The following is a 21,996-nucleotide window of genomic DNA, read 5'->3' as shown; positions in this document are numbered from 1 at the left end:
TCCTTCATGCCTGTTTTACATTTTATAGGACATTTGAGTTTGGTAGTTATTAGAAAATCTTTTCGGTGGCGCCTGGGTGGCTCAGTCGTTAAGTGTCTGCCTTTGGCTCAGGTCATGATACCAGGGTCCTGGGATCGAGCCCCGCATCGGGCTCCCTGCTTCTCCCTCTCCCACTCCCCCTGCTTGTGTTCCTTCTCTCGCTGTGTCTCTCTCTGTCAAATAAATAAATAAAATCTTAAAAAAAAAAAAAAGAAAATCTTTTCTTTGAGGATAAGGAAGAAGAGGCCCAGTGAAATCATATATATACTCATCTTAAAATATTTTTCTTCTTTTTGTTTTTTTGTCCCTTTAATCCACCCATCTTTTTATTAATTTATTTTTAATCACAGTGTTAACTCATCCACCTGACACTGGGTGATAGAGACCCTGACCACAATGGGTACCCCTTTCTGAAATGTTAGGAGAAAAATCCCTGTGTGATGCTAAATCCAGATTCCTTGTCTTTTTTTGGACCACCCAGGGCTTATTCTGTTCGTGTCATTCTGTATTGGGTTTTTGGTAACTAATGATATACATAGTTAGTAGTTTAATAATAGCAATGTTCATTTGCCAAGAATTGTATATTAAACATTGTTTAAAGTGGCTATGGTCTCTTTAAACTAAGATTTGCCTTTTGGGTTGAAATTGCATAGTTTTATATTGTAGATAGAAAATTGGTCTGGGTTTCAACTTGCTGTCACATTAAATTCATAGTAATGTGAGTAATTTAATCTCCATAGGGGAAAAAAAAACATTTTAATTTGCTATTACGTATATAAGGTTAAAATGAATTTCTTGAAAATTTTAAAAAGTAGTATATTCATTTGAAATTGTCAACATTTTTTCTTAAGATGCTATTCGTTGGCTTCGGGCTTTCACTCCAGGTCTATAACATGATTTGTGATTTTTTTTTTCTAAAATGAAAACCTGACCCACATTTATTTTGTTGCTAGTAGGTCTCAATTAGCTAACAGCCTACTCATGAGTACTAAAGGCTCACTTGGAGTAATTGTATTTGGCAGTATTCTTATTTTCCCAGTTTTTCCATTACTGTCTTCTGAAAGTGGTTTGCATTTTAATGTTTGGTAATCTGTGTGTACATGTGTCCAGATTTATATAAATGCAGATAGTTTTTGTTTTAGAAACTATTGACATACATTAAACCTCTTATAGAGACTTTAATTGGAATTTGTCAATGTACATTATATGTACATGTATATATAGTGTCAGTATACCTAAATTGTCAATTAGGATTTTGTCAATTTCTTGGAGAAAATTACTTCTTGCCACAGCTAGATAATTGGAGCTAAGTCAGGGTCTGAGATTTCTGTTGTAGAATAAGCTGTATTTTACTGGTATAGTGTGATGATCAAGTCATTTATCGAATTTAGTATAATCACAAAGTAAAAGGAAAAAATATAAAATAAGTGCCTAAACTTTTGTAGTCACTAGGGAAAAGAGGCCGAGTTCCACTGTGGAATTACTGCTCGTTGTGGTGCCCCTAGAGTATTAGATCATAGGTTCAGCATCATTAAAACTTACAGAATGTAGGAGCTCCTGGGTGGCTCACTCAGTATCTGACTCTTGATTTCGGGTTAGGTCATGATCTCACTGTCAGGGGAATCAAGCCCTGTGTAGGGCTCTGCTCTGGGCATAAAGCCTGCCTAAGATTCTTCTTGGGGTGCTTGGATGGCTCAGTCGGTTAAGCGTCTGCCTTCAGCTCGGGTCATGATCCCAGGGTCCTGGGATCGAGCCTGCTTCTCCCTCTCCCTTTGCTGTTCCCTTTGCTTGTGCTCTCTCGCTCTCTCTGTCAAATAAGGAAATAAAATATTTTAAAAAAATTCTCTCTCCTTCCCCCTCTGCCCCTCCCTTCCACCCCCCAAGTCGTGCAAGTGCGCAAGTGTGTGGGCGCTCACTCTCTGTAAAAAACAAAACACCAAAACCAAAAAAAAAACCAACCAAAACACAAAAAGCTTGCAGAATGTTAAAATTATTTTATTATGATGATGATTTATTAATTGAAAAGTTTTAGTAATTCTTTAGATATTGTCTCAGTACTAGAAGGTATTATCATGGAATAGATGATAAGTGTAAACAAGTATAATATTGTATTTTTCTAGAATAGCTTTGTAAAATATTTAATGAATCTTTATTCAGCAGGTAAGCTAAAATTGGAACTTGCTTAGTCTTTTTATTTCTATTATTATTCTGTCATTTCTACATTCTATTACTCTGCATGAATCCATTAATTTTTTTAAAGTCATGTGCAGTGAGAAAATGATTGTCCAACCAATTATACTGTTCACTTTCTTGCTTATAAAAACATTTTAAGGACTGAAACATTACTTTTCCAAGTATGGCCATGTTTCTTCAATTTAATTATAGACACACACTCTACCTGAGGCCGTGAAAAGCTTTAGGCATAAAATAACTACAAACCAAACTACAACAATAATAAAAATAGTAATAAACATGTGCTTAGTTTGTGCCAGGTACTGTATTAAGTGTTTAAAATGTGTCTTCTCATTTACTCTCCAGCAAGCAAATTTTCTATTATTCCCACGTTAAAGGAATTAAAAACACAGGTTTAGCGTGGGCACGTTATTTTTTTAAGAGTGTAAGACAGTGGGGTGCCTGGGTGGCTCAGTCGTTGGGCATCTGCCTTCAGCTCAGGTCATGGTCCCGGGGTCCTGGGATCGAGCCCCGTGTCGGGATCCCCGCTCTGCGGGAAGCCTGCTTCTCCCTCTCCCACTCCCCTTGCTTGTGTTCCCCCTCTCGCTGTGTCTCTCTCTGTCAAATAAATAAATAAAATCTTTAAAAAAAAAAAAAAGAGTGTAAGACAGAGCCAGAGCTTGAACTCAGGCTAGTTTAACTACAGGATCCACAGTTAACCACCATACTTGACCATCTCTATGATTTATGTAATATAAAAGACAAAACAAAACAAAAATCTTTGTAAAGAAAAATAGAAAAGATCTGGTTAATGAGTTCTGCTAGGTTGCCTTTTTGAGGACTGGCTATTGTAAACATTCCAAATCTCAAAAAGTATGAGTTCCCATGTGTAAAAAAGCTTATAGCAAAGTGCTTCTTCAAATATCATGTATATTGAGTTAGATTTTGAAGTCTTCCCATGAAAATCTATCCCTGGATTTAGGTAAGATCTCAGAGCACATGAGATTAGGCCCATTTTTGAGAAGCGAGAAGACCCGAGAAATTCACTCCTTCTTAACACATAGTTTGGGTCCCTTTTATAAAAGATAAATGTTATAAAATTATTAAAATCTTGAGAAAAGACTTTTTGGACAGATCTGGAGCTATGGCTAGATTAATACTCTTCTCTTACATCATTTCAATAGGTACAAGTACTGGTTCCGTCCTGGTGTACCACCTCACCAGCGGGCTGCTGCATAAGGAGTTAAGCGTCCACTCCTGTGAAGTCAAGTGAGTATGCGTTATGACTTTGAGATCACAAACAGAAAGCATACTGGAAAAAAGTTCTGGGAGACTTTAGTACATTGAATACTTTGCAGTGGTGATTATTTGCCTGAAACTTTTAAATAATAAATATTCATGTTTAAGTAATGGTTACGTTAATCAAGCCTAAGCACTAATTGTTTGCTTTGTAAAAGGATATTACGCAGTGGAAAATTTTTTCTAACTTTTATTGCTGCATCTGATTTCTCCTAAGGTCTAGGATATTTTCTCACTGACTATCACTGTGTTCCCCTGTTCAGATTTATATAGTTTGTTTTTCATTTCTATAAAGATCCATCAGTAGGACTATTCCTGAAAAATTTGAAGTCATGTTAATTGTTAACTAATCTCATTTGTTTTTTTTAGAAAAGGACCAAACTGTATAGCATTTCTTTTTTCATTTTGAGATGTGATGTGTTTTATGAGTGCTGTGCATTCAGAGGTATCTGAGGGAAGAAGGTTGCTTTGTTTTGAAGTGCATGCATACCTGCTCCATAGCATTATTTTGTTGATGACATGTCTGCTCTCCTTTCTTTGCCCTAGCAATGATGGATTGTGAAGTTATGTGTGTATAATATAAATTTATTACATTTCCAGTATTTTTTGATGATCTTTTAACAAACATATAAGAAAGGCCATTTTCTGTCCTCTGTACATTATATAATTATAGGTCTCATGCATATGTTAAAATTCGTAGTTAATCCTTCATGAACACGTTATTCTGAGTAGTTGTATTTTCTCAATGGGGAAAGGTTAACCCTTTAAGTATCACAACTTCTGATTGTGATGGAAGTACCAGAAAAGTTTACATTGCCTTATTCTTTCGAGTACATTGTGGTACAGCCCAGGTAGCTGACTATTGGTCTCCACCTCATGCTGGGCCCTCCAGGAGCTCCCTAAATACCTTTACATGGTGTCCTAATGTTTTCAGAGTCACTAGACCGTTGGGTGCAGTGACACGGGTCTGTGTTTGGACCATGTCAGGCTGTTGTTCATCTTTCTCTTCTTCCAGGAGATCCTTCTGCCACTGCTGCTACCTGCTCTCTCCTTCTTTCCGGTCTACATTTCTTCTCTTGACGTTTCCTTTCACCCTTGGCTTGATGTATAGTGTTTCCTTTTGTGGCTAACACCCACCAATCAAACTCTCCATTTAATCAGTACTTATTCCGGGGACGTGTTAAGTATTAATACTTTGCATGACCATTTCTTTGAGTCCCCACCACAACTTTATGTGGTAGGCACTATTTTTATTCCCAATTGATAGAAGAAACTCAGTATTATAATCTGTGAAATTTAATCTGGGCCTTTCAGGCTTCAGAACTGACCTTTATACTTAGAGTACATGTGCTACCTCTCCAGCTAAAAAAATGCACATAAGGCACATTTTGGCAATAAGATGAAAATGTTGACTAAGCCAGGAATCGTGCTAGAAATTTGTACCTGCTTCTGGAAAATCAAATACATTTTCATTTTTTTCTGATCACTGAAATCTTTAATAAAGACTCAATAGCCAGTTTATCAGCAAGTTATTAATTTTAAGTAAGATTTGTTTTCCTGGATCATTCAGATGGTAGATGTCACTAAATACATGACTTACTCATGCTGTGATAATATTTGTTATTGAGTAATACTTGAAATTATAGTGTTACTTGGGATACCAAATAATGGATATGCTACTCAGGCTGATGTTGTGAGTGATCACATGGATGTGCTCCATTTTTTAATATGAATTTTCCCTCTTAATTGCCATTTTGAAGATAATCCACATTTTATATTCAGAGATGATGCCCAGGAGGATGCTAAAATCCTGCCATCTTTGTGTTTCAATTAATGTGATTATAATAATACAATTAAAAGTCATTATGAAAATTTCACAGATGTGTTATAAAAACTGCTGAACTTACTAGCAATAAACCCGACACATTCTAGATATTCATATGCAAATTTAAGGTCAACTTTTAAAAGTTGCTTTTACCTTGTGCTAGATATGTTTTTTAAAAATCACTTACATACTTGAATCTTAAGCATATACATAGGCAGGGACTGCCTAACTGCAGATAGTTTTGTCTGTGGGTTGTTTTTAAAATCATGATGTTTTAGCCAGTTATACATTATGAATCCATATTGAGCATCTTCTGTATTCCTATAAACATAACCTTTGATCCTTATAATCTAATGGAAGATACCAAGGAATAAATAAATGGTACATGGAGGTTTTCTTAGATTATGAGATTTTTTTTAGATTATTAGTTTGTGTCTTTGTCTAGTAGGCTAAGTTTACAATAATATAGCACAATACTCTTTTCAGTGTCAAAACTTACTAAATAACAGCAGTTTATATGGGTGTCAGAACTTGGACTCAGTATTCCTCTGAGTAAATTGAGTGATTTGTGCAAAGTAAAATAATAATCTCTGTTTTGTCTGTAAATTTGCAGAAGTTAGTTTTATAGAATTGTAGAACTTCAAGGGCCTTCCAGAGGTGGGTGCTCCCCGCAGTCCCCCAGGGTGGAGAAGCAGCCTCTGCGGCGGCCCCAGGAGAAGTCAGCAGGCCCAACCTGGGAACCTGTAGGAGTCAGAACCACAAATACCTGCTGACAGATTCTACGGTTACAGTTGTTCACTAGTTAAGAATCCAACAGAACAATCCTAGATCGAGTCAGAAAATGAGCTGCCGTGCTTATGAGATTTTTATAGAGCTCAGTGTGTAGTTAAACCCAGACAATACCTTTCTAATCCTGAGAGCCATGGGTGCTTGCTGTGTTTTCATTCTTTTCAAATGAAAGATAATCCCATCCTTATCTAATATTCTTTAAAGTCCAACTTGACTGGATTCAGATATGAAAGCTGCTGCTGGAATCTGCTCAAAGGCAACATGCTCATAGTGCTGCATTACAAATAAGCAGCCACTCCACGTTCTGTTCTGTCCTCAACACTGGGATGTCTTTGTCTTGTAGACAGCGGGGAAAGCAGGCTGAATATGTGTGACACTAATAATCTTAAGGAGGAGTGCTAGGCTTTCCTCGGACATCATTCATTTAATCCAACAGAATGTACTGAGTGCCTTGCACATGCCTGGAGAGGCACGATGTGGTGTGCCTCCCTTCCAAGAGAGTGCAGTCAAGTGTAGTGGTTCTTAGCCAGCCGCACTATTTCCTCATGTTGTTCAGGCAACACCCTCCTTGCCCTTTGGGTCTCAGTGGGCCCCTGAGGCCGGATTCTATGTGATTCTCACAAGCTCCTATTGAACTCTGTACCAATTCTTTTGTACTAGGGAGTCCAGAACGCACTTTTGTAATGTCTTTTTTCTGCTAGATCTTAAGCTACAGAAGGATAGCAGTCAGATCATTCACAGTGGCACTCCTAGTGCCTAGCACAGTTATGGGTATACACTGGCTACTTCACCGATACATTTTTAAAAATAAGAATGGGCGGATTGGGATTCTTAGTGTCCAGAGATCATGGCGTTACTGTATGGAGTGTCGGTGTTCAGATTGCCAGCAGCAAGCCTTGGAAAGTATGTCTTTGGTTTCTATGGGTAAACAGATCTGATTGACGCTACCAGACTTACATAAAGAGCACAATAAGTTCAAAATGATTTCTCACTTTTTTTGTTCACTCTAAGTAGAAAACTTACTGAATATTGTTACGTTAGGGGAAGGAAAGAGAAAGAAGAAACAAAGGGACTTTTCAGTGAGTAATTCATCAAATTTATATTGTATTCACTATAGGGTTGGTTTGAGTTTTAGTAAATGAGGAGGCCTCATGACAAAAATAGGGCTTGAGTTAGATCTTGAAATTAGAATAATAATGATGATGATGATAATTGCTAATACATGCAGTGCTTACTATGTGCCAGGCTTTATGTACACAGTGTTGTTATTCCTGCAGTAATAATAGATAAGGACACCAAGAGAGAACACAGAGCTCGAAGTGCTGGAGCTGGGATTTAAATTCAAATAGTATTTGAAGAGGGAAGGAAAAAGGTCATTCCAGGCATGGAAATTCTTAAGAGTACTCAGTTTTCAGCAGCCTAATCTGAGTGTTTCAACACAACTTTACACTTAAAGAGTTATAATCCTTGATAACTACAGCAATTCCCTGCTCTAACATATTATTTTTAGTTCCTTTGGGATTATCTTTGCCTCTCTGAGAAAAGACAACTAGATGGATACACAAGGGTAAGTGAGGAAAGTTACTGCAGTTAAAATAGCAGACAAGTTTCAGAGGACTGAAAAGTAAGTTTGGTTAGGTAGGATGAGGCAGGTGACCGGCAGGCCTTGAAGGTCACCTGAGTTTGGATATGATGCAGGAGCATATCATCTTGGGCAAATGAGGCAGTATTTAATGCTAAATCTAGCAATAGCTTTCAAATTGAAGTAGATGTGGATAAACTAGATCAGGGGTTAACAAACATTTTCTATAAAGGACCAGATAGTAAATATTTTAGGTTTTGCAGGCCATAAAATTTCTGTCACAACTACTCAACTCTGCCATTACGTCATGAAAGCAGCTGTAGACGATACGTTGTTAAAAATGGTCATCCTATAATTCCGGTGAGCAATTGCACGTAGAGCAAAGGTTTGGACTTCCCTCCCAACCAGCCTCTATTACCTTGTAAGCAAGGCAGGGCAATAGTACAGTGTTTCTCCTTCTCATGATGCTGATGGTCCACTTATCCTGTGTCTCCTTCCCTGCCCCACCCCCTGCCTCCATTCTCCACAAGCCATGGCGGTAACACTCTGTAGTTAGTGTCAGTGGGAGAAACTGGACTCATTTGCTATCAGTCCTCAAAAAGGAGACTCTGAGGCATCTGGCTGATAGGTTGCTTGCTGTCTTATCATTTCTTTGAGATTTTTCATTGTGCTTTTCTCTGATACACCATTTGGAACTGTCAGCCACTTCCATATTTAATAGCTGGGTTCGAATTGTTTACTTCAAGAATTTCTGCCTCCTAACCAAATAGGAAATTTGATAAATTCCTCAGTGTACCCAACTTTAAGCAATCTGGCTCAGAATATTTCAGTACCACTCTGTCTTAAGCAGTGGAATTCTTGGACACTACTGTGATGTGTGTCTCTCTCCTCTGCCAGATTTTGATAGTCATTTTAATGCTGCTATGAATCCTGGTAACTAAACTGTCTCGCCCACCATAACATTTGGAGATAAAGTTTTAATTAGAAATAATTTCACATATATATTGGAAATGTATGATAATTTAGTCTCAAATTAAAGGTCATATTAATATTCTTAATTACTTGTATGATAGAATTTAGGTCTTAGGAAAAACTTATTTTTCAAGTAAGTTGCTCAACCAAAAAAAGGTATTTGACTAAACTTTATTTAATTTCTCATTTTAGGGGTATTGAATGGACAAGTTTGACTGGTTTTCTTTCCTTTGCTACTTCAACACCAAACAATATGGGATTAGTGAGAAATGAACTTCAGCTGGTTGATCTTCCAACAGGTTTGTGTATTTAGACTATTAAAAGATTGAAAATGGTTGGTCATATTGATCAAAGATGTTGCTATTTATAAAACATATTCCAGAAAACTTTCTTTCAACTTGGGAGGTTTTTTTTATATCCTATTTGTATATTCATTTTGTTGTTGTTTTTCTGTAATAATTGCCCTGGAAAGGCTCCTGGTTGTTGTTTGTATGCAAATTGTGTTAACACAAGTGCATGGTAAATGGAGTACCATTAGTGTGAACAGATGGATTCATAAGTACATATGGTATCAGTTCTACTTTTAAGTACATTGTTATGGATAACCAAAAGTATGGTTTTAAAATAAATCTTTGTAGTAGGCTTTATTCTAAAACGTTTGGCCTTTGTTAGGAAAACCTTTATAAATTTGTCAGTAAGGATTGTCTTTAAGTGCTCAAATTTAAAACTTTTGATAGTCTCTGACTGAGAGCTTAAAGACTTTACAAGAGGAAGCATTCCAGTAAAGTAACTTGTTCAGAATTGTTTAAAAACCTACAACTCAATGAGTTTCAAAATGAAGAACTTGAAGATAGGATAAAGTGAGAGTTTCAAATTATTTTATGACACGTGCATGATTTCCAATTGAATTCTTAACAAAATTTTGGTGAGTTTCTTTAAAATGGTGTAGCAATAAGAATATATGTAGATAGTTTGAATCCTGAGATTTGTGTGTGTGCACGTGTGTGTAGTAAATTGAGTATTTTCTCAATATGTATTTCCAAGATATGGTTGTTCTTACTTATCTGAGTATGTTACTAAACCTCAAGGAGTTAGCCCCCCTGGAATCAGTCCATTGTTGTTCTGGTCTCATTTGGAAGTGACCTGCCCAGTAACCCCTGCCCCTAGATTGGGGTCTCTCTAATTACATGGTAGCCCAGGGGCGAGCTGCTGTTTTCTAGTATCATTCACTTTAAAAGAAAAAAAAAAATCCTGTTCTTTTTTTCCAGTCAGCTCAGGACTGTTAGATAACTTAAAAGTCTTTTTTTTTACAGATTATATTTGAGCAACAAATTTATAAGTCATAGTTACTAACTTGATTAAGTGGGATATTTGAGTTTATAGATTATAGACTTTTCTAGCCTGTGTTCTAAGGAGGGTCAGGAAAGGATGTGGGTGTTTGGCAAATAAGAACAGGGGCCTCATTTGACAGCAATGAGGAGCAGGGAGGCATGCAGGCGCTCAATTGTCTCTGAATTGAATGTGCTCTCTTTTGCTTAATGTAAATAAAAACGTGGGAAATGTTATTAAAATGTATTTGTTCAGATATAAAGTAGAATTTGCATTTTTTAGTTACATAAAACCATTTAGCTTCTTTGGCAGTTAACTAATTCTTATCATTCCCCAGTTTCAGTGAATAGAGACCTTTTGATAGGAACAGGTCAAAAGTATTTCAGTTGAGCAATTTGTACCTGGGACTGGAAATCAAATACCTGTTTAAAGAGTGTTTTCCCCACTGGTATTTGTGAGCATGGGAGTGTTTATGTTACTTTAAATATACCACTAGTTTTACAGTAGACAGTTCTTTTACCATAGATGCATTGAAACTTTGGAAATTGATATTTTTGAATTTTGGGAATATAACTATTTAAAAGAAACCACCGAAAGTATTCAAGAAACTCTGTAACAAAGGTAAATATCATTTTATAAAAGATCTTTGAATACAAGTAATAGGTTATTGGTCTTCAACGTGTAATACTTTTGAGAATACGTTTTGAATTTAGATTACTTGAAACAGCTTAGAAGCAAGTAGAAGAATGAAAGGGAGAGTAGAGGCAGTACTGATCAGATTCCATTGGTGTGTATAGCTTCTTGTGTCTTACATGTTTCATCTGATATTTCACATTTTCTCTAATATTTGCAATTAAAGGTAGGAGCATTGCTTTTCGCGGTGAACGAGGCAATGATGAGTCACCCATCGAAATGATTAAAGTATCTCATTTGAAGTAAGTGTGAACCCCCCCCCCAAAAAAAATGGTGTTATCACAATGGAATCTTAAGGATATTTTTTTAGTCTTTAAGAAAGTAAGAATATGCTAGAATGCATATAGAACTTCTTAGTGATAGTAAATGGTACTTTGCAGCCATTTCCAAGAAAATATTTTGATCACAAAATTAAACTGCTGCTGCTTTTAGTTTCTACTTCGTAAAAAGATGAGATAACTTTTGTACGAGTCTTAATATTTCATTAGATTGGTAAAACCACTAATCTGTTTTGTTCTGCTGTAGCTATATTTATGTAAATGCCTATCACCCACAAAGAAAATGTCATTTGTTATCTAATTAAATTCTTACGCATTTCTATCTCAGCATAAGTTTTTTGAGTCAAAGAACTGATTTTCTTTGTTTATAATTTAGACCTATTTTAATTTCAGTAAGTTTTTGAGTTTTTTGTTCCAAGGGAAAATACGTAAAGTAAGATTATTAAACATAGAACTTGAATGAAAATCAGAAGAACAAAGAAAGGAGTAAGCTTTCTAAAATAGTTTTCAAAATTGCTTTAGCTTTTCTAGGATCTTTGAATTTCCATATAAATTTTAGAATCAGTTTATCAGTTTTACCAAAACTTCCTGGGATTTTGATTGGGATTGCACTGAATCCATAGACCAACGTGGGGGAAAGAATTGACATCTTAACAAGTTTTGTGATTCGTGAACACAGTCTATCGCTCCATTTATTTAGGGCCTTAATGCCTTTCAGTAATATTTCTTCATTGTCAGTGTCAAGGTATTACACATCATTTGCTAATGATTTTTTTTTCTTCATTGCTTTTACACATGTTCTTTTTTTCTTTTTTTAATTTCAGTTACTAATTATTCATTACTGGTATACTGAAATAGTTAATTTTTGGTAATGGCCTTATGACCATGCTAACTTAATTATTATTTCTAGAAGCATTTTTGTTGATTCTTTAGTATTTTCTCTGTAGACATACCATGTTGTTTGCCAGTAAAGACTCTTCTGCATCTCTGTTTTCTGGACAATGGGCCTTTTTTTCTCCCTTGCTTTGCTGTACTAAGAGGACTTCCAGTACAGTGTTGAATAGAAATGATGAGAATTGACATCTTTGTTCTGTTTCTGGATCTTATGGTGAAGTGTTCAGTCTTTGAACATTAAATATGTTAGCTGTAGATTTTTTGTAAGTGACCTTTATTACATTAAGTTTTCTATTCCTAGTTTACTGAAACTTTGTATCATTGAATAGGTGATGGATTTTGTCAGATGCTTTTTCTGCATTTAGGGACATCATCATAATGATGGGTTTTTGTTTTAAGTCGGCTAATGGGGTGAATTACATTGACCGATTTTTTGTATGTTAAACCAACTGTATTTAAATCCCTGGCATAAATTCTTCTTGGTGATGATATATTACTGGATTTGATTTGCTGATATTTTATTACATCTATGCTCATGAAGCATATTGATCTAGTTTTCATGTAATATCCTTGTCTGGTTTTGGAATCAGGGTAATGATGACCTTGTAAAATGAGTTGTGAAATATTCCCTCCTCTTCCTTTTTTCTGGATGAGTTTGTGTAGAATTGGTATTTTACCTTAACTGAAATAGGAAGAATTCACCAGGGAACCCACCTGGGCCTAGAACTTCCTTTGCAGAAAAGATTTTAAAAATACATACTCAGTTCTTTCATAGATGTAGAACTATTCAGGGTTGGTTGGTTTGTTTCCTCACTGAGCTTTGGTAGTTAGTGTCTTTCAAGTAATCTGTCCATTTCATTGAAATTGTTGAATTTATTGATTAAAAATGTGTTCATGGTATTCTCTTAATCTTTTAACGTCAGTTTCATCTGAATGATGGCTCTTTTATTTCTGATATCAGTCAATTATGTTGATCAATTTTGTTGATCTTTTCAAAGTAACACTTTTGGTTTCTCTCATTTTTCTCTTTGGTTTTCTATTTTCTGTTTCATCAAATGCCATAGGTATCTTTTTTTTTCTTGTTTACTTCGGGTTTAATATGTTTTTCTAGTTTCTTAAGATAGAACTTTAGATGATTGAATTAAGGCTTTTCTTTAAAATTTAATATAAGCACTTAATGTCACATAAGCACTACTCTTTCTGTACCCTACATGTTTTGATATGGTGAATTTTCATTTTAATTCACTTTATAATATTTTTAAATTTCCATGGGATATTTATAGATACATTATTTAATTTCAAAGTATTTAGGGGTTTTCCAATATCTTTCTGTTAAATTATGATTTCCATTAGAGTCAGAGAGCATATTTTATATTATTTTCATCATTTTAAATTCAACGTGATTGTTATTTGGCTCAGACTGTGGTCTGTCTTGGTGAATGTTCCATATGCACTGGAAAAGATTGTGTATTCTGCTGTTACTGATTAGAATATTCCATAAATGTCAGTTCACATTGGTTGGTCGTTATTCAGGTCTCCTGTTCATACTGATTTTCTGCCTGCTTTTCTTTTCAATTACTGAGAGATGAGTGTTGAACTTTATTCTGGACTTACTTATCTTTTGAAGAGCTCATGTTCTTGCTTTGGGTATTTTAAAGCTCTTACTAGGTGTAGACGTATCTAGTATTGTTCTGTCCTTTCGATTGACTTCTTTATCATTGTGAAATAGCCTCTATATTTTTTAGTGTTTGCATAGTGTTATCTTTTTCTTACCTTTTACTTGTGTCTTATCTATGTCTTTACATTTAAAGTTGGTATCTTCTAGAAAGCATGTAGTTGGGGCTTGTTTTTCTATTTGGTAATCTGTGTTTCAAATTGCAGTGTTTAAATTATTCATATTGGGTGTAATTATCAATGCAGCTTATATTTAAATCTACCGTCTTGCTAGTTGTTTTCTTTTTTTAATTTAAAATGAATTAATATGGATAGTTTTTAATTTATTAGACTTAATTTCTGATATGCAAAATGTCAGTTATCAACCACGTAAACAAAAGTTCTTTGGGGCAGTGTCCTCAATAATTTTTAAAAGTGTAAAAGAGTGGCTCCTGGGTGGCTCAGTCTTTAAGCATCTGCCTTCGGCTCAGGTCATGATCCCAGGGTCCTGGGATCCAGCCCCACATCGGGCTCCCTGCTCGGCAGGAAGCCTGCTTCTCCCTCTCCCACTCCCACTGCTCGTGTTCCCTCTCTCGCTGTGTCTCTCTCTGTCAAATAAATAAATTAAATCTTTAAAAATAAACAAAGTGTAAAAGAGTCCTGAGATTACAGGGTTTGAGAATTGCTCAAAAGTGTGTTTTGAGAGATGATCTCAGTACATGGAGAAAACTTATTTTCTTGGATGGGTTAAGCAAATATTGCATTAGTGCAATTCCGATTAAGATTTTACTTCGATATTTTGAGGAACATGATAAACATATTCATGTTTAAACATGACAGACTATTTGGACTTCAGTCTCTTCTGTTTCCAGTCAGTCTTAACTCCATACACAGCTGCTAAATTAATACCTCTAAAACAACTGATCACTTTATCCCCCCTACTTTAAAACCTTCAGTGATCCACTATTCTCTGCAGAATAAATCTCTGTATAACCTAGCATGGCTTATTCAGGTGTTCTAAGTCTTTTATAATGTGAGCCAAAATTCACACTTTGATTTTCTTTCTCATGATGCTAGCTCTTTCATTCTCTACATTTCGAGTAGCATGTTCCCTCGCTCTGTGTCCTTTCTTGTCTTGGCCATTTGTCACATTTGTAACTCTGCCTAAAATGCCATTGTCCAGTTGTCAAAATAAATTTCCTCTTCCATACTGAATCTTTGTTGCATTCACCAGACTCTGTCTTACATTAGTTATTTATATATAAGCCATTAATGCCTTTATGTTAGATACAATAAAAAATGTAACATATTGCCTTTGTATAATCCATAATGATGTATAAAATTCTTTCATGTATGCTATCCCCTCCCCCCCTTTTTTATTCTTAGAGCATTTAGTGAGGGAGTAAGACACATGTTATTAACACCATTCTAAAGATAAGTAGAATAAAACTCAAAAAGATTACATGGTTTATCTGAAGCCACATAATTATCAAGTGGCAGACTTTGTCCTGAGCAAGAGAACCTAAGTCCTTTGGTACACTGAGTGTAGGGATTTTCTTGCTTGGTTACATTTCCTCATTGTCAGCCTAATAGAAACTTTGTGAAAACCTTTACTTTTCATTTAATTTTTTACCATAACCTGCATACCAGTGCATTGGGATAGGTAGTGGTATTCTCATGTCATGTGTGAGAAAATGAAGCCTTGGGAGGGTTACCATAAATTGATAAATTGGTAAAATATGAACTTGTGCCTTTTTTCATTCTTCTGAACTGGGCTCCTTGCTTAATTATGGCTCTATAGCTCTCAAAGTTCATCTTACAGCTTTACCTTCTTAAGGACTATTAATCATGAGAACTAAATGTTAATTTATATGGTCTATGTTTAGAATACATCATGTGACTTCTGATTTACTCAACTTTTTATTTGTATTACTTATGGTGAAAATGTTGCAAAAGGGGGCTTATTTAGTATTTTTGTTTATTTTAGGCAGTATTTGGCAGTCGTATTCAAAGATAAACCCCTGGAGTTATGGGATGTTAGGACTTGTACCATTCTTAGAGAAATGTCCAAAAACTTCCCTGCAATAACTGCTTTGGTAAGTTACAACTGAAGAACTAGTTTATCTAGGCATGTTCTGTAGGTGGTGAATATTTTTCTTTTGCTTGAATTGAGATCATTAGTGTCATGTATTTTCCTTGCTAAAAATGTGTGTTGAGAGATGATCTAAGTACATGGAGATAACTTTTAGTTTCTTGGATGGGTTAAGCAAATATTGCATTAGTGCAATTCCAATTCAGATTTTACTTCAATATTTTGAGGAACATGATAAACATATTCATGTTTAAACATGATAAACATAAAAAATTTGTGAGAGAATAAAGGTCATGGTAGCTACCTCAACCTTAAAAAAAGAGGACAGTACTGGGAAAATGGTCTCACTTTATGGAGAAAAATACTGGATCTCTACCTAATACCATATTCAGAGGTGGGCTATGGGATTAAAGACCTAAATGTAAAAATATAAAGCTATAAAATTAATATAGTCAAAAATGGAAGAATATTTTTCTGTTCTGGGGCAGGAAAGGACATCAGAGGCTCAAACCAAAAGGCAAAAAAAGAAAAAATGCTTTTAATTAATCAAGACTGATGCTTTCTTTTCAATGAAGGACACCAATGTCAAAGTTAAATAGAGAAGACAAGCTGGGAAAAGAAATTTGCCAATGTCTGAAGCCAGCAAAGGACTAACTAATCCCTGTAGGGAGTTAGGATTATGCGAACTCGTGCACATAAACAGTGAAAAGACAGGAACCCCAGTAGAAAGAGGGCCAAAGTACAGGAGCAGTTCACAAATGGTGGAAAAACCTAAAAGGCCAACAAGCATATGAAGAAATAGTCAAATTCAGCAGTTTTTAGAGATGGGCAAAATAAAATAATCAGGGTGTAACTTTTAGACTAACAAAAACTGGGAAGCCAAATGACATCCTATGTGGGTGTAGTATAGGTTGCAGGAATCCTTATGCACTGCGGGTAGGAATGCAGACCGGTGAGGCACTCTGCAGAGCAGACTGACAGCGCCTGGGCAAACAGACATCCCCTGGGCACCAGCTCTTCAGCCCCTGGTCAAAAAGGAGCTTCTGTGAGGATATTGACTGCGGTGTTGTTTGTCAGAGAGTTTGGGGGCAATCAGGGTGTTCTCTGCTGGGAGAACAGAGAGACTAGAGGTTGGTGGATGCACTTGCGGAGTCTTCAGTAGCATGCAGAAACAATAGAGAGGGAATGACACTGTGCTGAATGAAAAGAGAAATGGTGAGATATGACAAAGTCCTATTTATGTAAGTTACGAATACATGCATGTAAAATAACTACTGTGAAGAATTGATGCATGTGAGAGGATATTAGATTGAATGCATTAGAATAGGCAGGAATACAAAAGAATAAATAAATCAAATGAGAGGTTTGAGGTGGATCTGCGGAGGACAGTGAGCCATGGTTGGAGGAACATGATCATCTCACCCCATGTACCTGTTGGGGGGAGGGCTAGAGGTAGGGAGGAAAAGACACCATACTTGCATTTACTATTTTTGTTTTGTAAAAAAAAGAAAGCATCAAAAATTTAGACCTTCTTGAAGTTTGCCATTAAACTCTTCTACCTTAAGCTCTCATTAAAGATTAGAGGTAGAATGAGGTGGAGGGTAGATTATTAAAATCTGCCTTAAGCACTAATTAAAATGCGTTTGTTTAGCCTTTCTATAACTAGATAAAACCTAAGAACAAATTGTGAATTCATGTGCAGTGATAACAAGTAATGCCGAGCAGTGGCTTGAGAATGCCCAGCTGTTCTGGAAGAATTGTTTGACAGCAGTAAGCTGAGGTGTGCCTGTCTGTGCTTCTCAGGAGTGGTCCCCATCTCACAACTTGAAGAGCCTGAGAAAGAAACAATTGGCCACCCGAGAGGCCATGGCCCGCCAGACCGTCGTCTCAGACACAGAGCTGAGCATCGTGGAGTCCTCCGTGATCAGGTGCAGTGTACTGTTTCCTGCCTCTGTCATTTGTGATACCAGTGTCATGGTGGGGAACTTGACAGGTGTCATCCAAAGGCATCTATAGTACCTTGTTGTGTTTCAGTGTATACCTGGAAGACTGAAGAGTTAATTTTATTTCATTGCTTAGCGCAGTCAGTAACGCATACGGTAATACCCACGTGTCAGCCTCTGTTAGCGAGCGTGATCATTCTCACTACCCAGCTGTTCCCTATTCCCTAAACTTCAGCTTCTGGAATTCAAATGAATGCGGCATGAACATCCAGATAGATCATATTGTCATTTATATACACCAAAGAAAATACATAGAGAATGCTAGATTTATATGGACTGTCCCCATCTCCATCCCCACCAGTTTTACAAATAAAAAAACCTCGGAGAGAATGATGGGTCAAGATAAGGCCTCTCTTTCTGCAGCAGAAACAGTGAGCAAGTTTCTTGTGTGAAGTCTAGATGACTGCATTCCTCTGTATGGGGTAAATGACCTGCTGGAAGTAATTTGTGTTTTCCTATTATAAGCTGGGCAAAGATTAGTATCAGTACTTTTTTTTTCCTTGTAAATAGTTTTGGACCTCCTGTTAATGCATCTGTATTTTGGGCAAGGTGATTAATATGTGTGTCACTCTAGAGAAAAGAAATATCTTTATCTTATTCCTCTGTATTCCAAAGCTTGTTGCAGGAGGCAGAAAGTAAATCTGAACTCAGTCAGAACATCTCTGCCCGGGAGCATTTTGTGTTTACCGATAATGACGGCCAAGTTTATCATCTCACAGTGGAAGGAAACTCAGTGAAAGATAGTGCTCGGATTCCACCAGATGTGAGTCCAACTCTTGTTTACATCTTCATGAAGAGTTCTTATCAGAGATTTTGTTGATTCCATATCCAGTGAAGCCATAGTTAGGTTGTGAAGCTATTTTAGGAAAGTTTAATGTAAATAATAAACTTGACTATTTAAGGAGATACTATTCCATACTGCTAGAGAATAACATTGTAACTACTTAGATTAAATACTTACCATGTGCTGCTTACTTTTTTATCCCCTCAATAATCCATAAGGAATTCTTTCCATTTTAACTATGACAGAATCAAGGGAGAATAAGTAACTTTCCCAATGTTACCCAGCTTAGTGACATGGCAGTTTTAAACTGAGGTCTGTCTGTCTGTCTGATTCCAGTATATCTCCTCTTTCCACTTCAGGCATTACCTTGGAGGATTTGACTTACAGTCTAGCATCATTTTGGGGTAATAGTAATCAGGTTGTAAGTGTAATAGCATTATTGATATTTACTAACTTATATATATCCTTCTAGGACCTTGTGAAATCCTCTGACTGAGGTTCTGTAGTTCATGATTTGTGTCCGCATGCATCTCATAGGTTGTTTTTAACGGATAGATAAGAAAATGTTTTTGTTAAGTAATACTGTTATAATGGCTAAGTGGAGGCATGAGATGATTTCATAAAATATATTTATTTAAAATTGTTGTCTAAAAATAGACTGTTTTAGTTGAATGCCAACCCCTATATTTTGCAGGTGGCTCAGAGTCTTACAGGTTGTAGTCAGGATGGTGGCTGGGGTGGGAGGGTCCACTTCCAGGATGGCTAACTCACATGGCCGTTGCAGAGAATGCTGGCTATTGATGAGTGGCCTCAGTTCTTCTTCACAGGGACATCTCCATAGGGCTGTCTGAGTGTCCTCACCACATGGCAGCTGGCTTCCTCCAGAGTGAGTGATCCAAGAGAACACAAAGAAAGCTGCAGTGTCTTTTAGGACCTAGTTTGAGAAAGTGCACTCCGTCGGTTCCTCAGTGTGCTGTTGGTTCATGGGTCAGTCCTGTTCATTTGGGAGGTGACTGCCAAGGGACATGAATACAACAAGGCAGGATCAGTGGGGGTCTCTTAGAGGCTGCTGCCACATCTTCCTTATAGATAACATGAGAAGAGTTGAGGCCATCCAAACCACCTTCTCTACTAAAAATGGAAACTAACATGTGAAAGTTTCATTTTTACTGTTTTTTTTTTTTTTACTATTATATAGAACAAGTCATACCTGAGACTTAGTAATGTCTGTTTTGAACTTTCTCTCATTGTCACTAGTTTGAAAGGGTGAAAGTAGTAATGCAAATAAGAAAGGTTAATAGGGGTGCCTGGGTGGCTCTGTCGTTAAGCGTCTGCCTTCGGCTCAGGTCATGATCCCAGGGTCCTGGATCGAGCCCCGCATCGGGCTCCCTGCTCCGTGGGAAGCCTGCTTCTCCCTCCTCTCCCGCTCCCCCTGCTTGTGTTCCCTCTCTCACTGTGTCTCTCTCTGTCAAATAAATAAATAAAATCTTCAAAAAAAAAAAAAGGTTAATATTTGGTCATAATAGGAAAAGGAACTTAGTTTAAGTGTATAGAAAGAAAAACTGCTAGGGAGAGCAGACCTTAGAGTTGCAGTGTTAATGTAGCTGTCCTTTGAAAAATCAGTTTGCTGTCTTAGGAATATAAAGAGTTCCTCCTGTAGAAACCCAGAGAAGGCCCCATCTGAACTCTACTAGTGCTACTCACAGGCAGCTCCGTCTGTGTCTGATCACTTCACACTTGCGATTAGGATGTAGAAACAACCCAGTAATTTTTTGAGATGCCAGTTCCTCCTTCCCCAGAAAAAGTTTAAAGATTTTGGACATTAGACCCTAGTTTTCTTTTTTATAAGAGTTTTTTTCAGGATGGTAATTGTGTCTCACAGTTTTTAAGATTCTGTCTCTTTTTGTGAAGGTCCAAAGTCAGGGTATAGCAGGTCTCTATCTGCCTGCCAGATCCTTTTATTCCACAGCGAGAAGCAGCTTTCTCAGGGAATGAGCAGCCTAACACAGATCCAGCCTCCAGTGAAATTAGTACGTATTTTAGAGCAGGTTGGTTTTAGGAAAAGGTATCCGAGCAGCTACCGTATAATACAGTGAGAAACTGGCTTTGGTTCATTTTTTTTATTTTCTGTAATTTAAATATTTTCTAGGGACTGTCGTATAGTATTTAGGCAGAGGTTTTGTTTGCTCATTTTAATCCAATATTTATCTTACCATCCTCACAAATGTAACGTATTAAACATTTGCTTTGAGTTGAAATTTTCCCTCTGAATTTTGGCCCCAGAACTATAGAGTATATAAAAATGGTAAAAAGAAGAGGAAATCTTGGCATATTTTAAATTTTGGAGCATCTGTAGTTGACTGCCTTTATTCAGAAAACTGGAACAGTGGGAGAGAATGAATATCTCTGCTTTGCTGTCAGCCTTCTGAACATCGTATTTTGTATACAGGAACATAACAGTGTCAACTAGTAATACTCTTGAGTTTTAATCTTAAATTGGTTCTCTTGGGATTATTTGGAGCCACAAAGCAACTTTATGCCACATCCTCTAAAAGCTCCTTGGTATCTGCATATGGCTTGTAGCCCGTCAACAAACTCTTAGGTAGAAAGGTCTGGATTATTTAATTATGTAGTTGTATTAATATGTTACTTATAATTCTAAGCTGATTTCTGAGCTTATTTAAGCTTTAATATTTTAATTTTAGAGGTTAGTAAGATTATAAAATGTGAAAGTTTTCAAGACTAAAAAAAGTAAACTTAAAAGCAAATGCTTAAACACTGTTAGTGTGGTGAGGAAAATGGAAATCAGATCTTGAAGTGTGACTTCATATTATATAGAATTCTATTTAACGTAACTTTTAAGTTTTTTATTATTGAATTATTTAAAATACTCATTTTTAATCCATTTTTTTTTCTTTTAATTCTTAACTACCACTAGGATTTATGCAGTATTTGATGCATGGGCCAATCTATTAATAGTCAATTTGGCCAACCTGGAGCTTTCCCACTATGAACTAAGCATGTGAATTTTTATTTTTATTTTGTTTTATAAATGCAAAAAACAAGATTCCTTTTAATAAGTAGAAAAGTAATTGAGCAATAATATTTAATAGTGAGCATTTATTGACTACTGTGTAGCAGGCATTGTTTTGAGCCCTTTCCTATATAAACTTATTAATGCTAATAGGAACTCCTCAAGTTTCATGAGCTTGACCTCCTTTATTGATGATAAGTCCAAGATGCAGAAAGTTTAAGTAAATGTGCCCCAAGCCACACAACAAATATACCTGATGAAGCCCAGATTCGAGCCCCAGCAGCTGACTCTAGAGCCCAGGCTCTTAAGGTAGTCTTTGTCACACTACCTCTGTGCATTTGTTAGATAGAGCTGCAAGCTCCTTTCTCCCTGTCTCCCCCCCGTCCCCACTTTGGAGTTACTACAATAGTGTTTCATTCTTCTACTTAGGTTTCCCTATGTACCTTCTTTGCAAAGCTTTCTGTTAATTCAGAGTGTGCAGATGCCTTTAATCTACAGTATCTCTTCACCGTCATTATCCAGAAGGTATCAATGAAGCTCTAGGTCCTCTTTTCAGTA

At 36.4% G+C, this 21,996-nt stretch overlaps 1 protein-coding gene across 1 annotated transcript in view; it reads left to right on the top strand.

Annotated features, from left to right (window-relative positions):
- WDR11 (WD repeat domain 11) overlaps positions 1 to 21,996 on the top strand; it is a 56,610-nt gene that overhangs the window by 17,550 nt on the left and 17,064 nt on the right. The window contains exons 11-16 of the mRNA XM_088020225.1: positions 3,396 to 3,480; positions 8,871 to 8,977; positions 10,867 to 10,942; positions 15,513 to 15,621; positions 17,421 to 17,545; positions 18,236 to 18,383. Of these exons, the coding sequence (XP_087876351.1) occupies positions 3,396 to 3,480; positions 8,871 to 8,977; positions 10,867 to 10,942; positions 15,513 to 15,621; positions 17,421 to 17,545; positions 18,236 to 18,383 (650 nt within the window). The remainder of the gene's footprint in view (positions 1 to 3,395; positions 3,481 to 8,870; positions 8,978 to 10,866; positions 10,943 to 15,512; positions 15,622 to 17,420; positions 17,546 to 18,235; positions 18,384 to 21,996) is intronic.

Source organism: Eumetopias jubatus, unplaced genomic scaffold (assembly GCF_037043125.1).
Source record: "Eumetopias jubatus isolate StellerSeaLion01/CBP00866 unplaced genomic scaffold, mEumJub1_p1.0 scaffold_17, whole genome shotgun sequence".
Lineage (NCBI taxonomy): Eukaryota > Metazoa > Chordata > Mammalia > Carnivora > Otariidae > Eumetopias > Eumetopias jubatus.
This window is presented reverse-complemented; position numbering and strand designations above follow the sequence as displayed.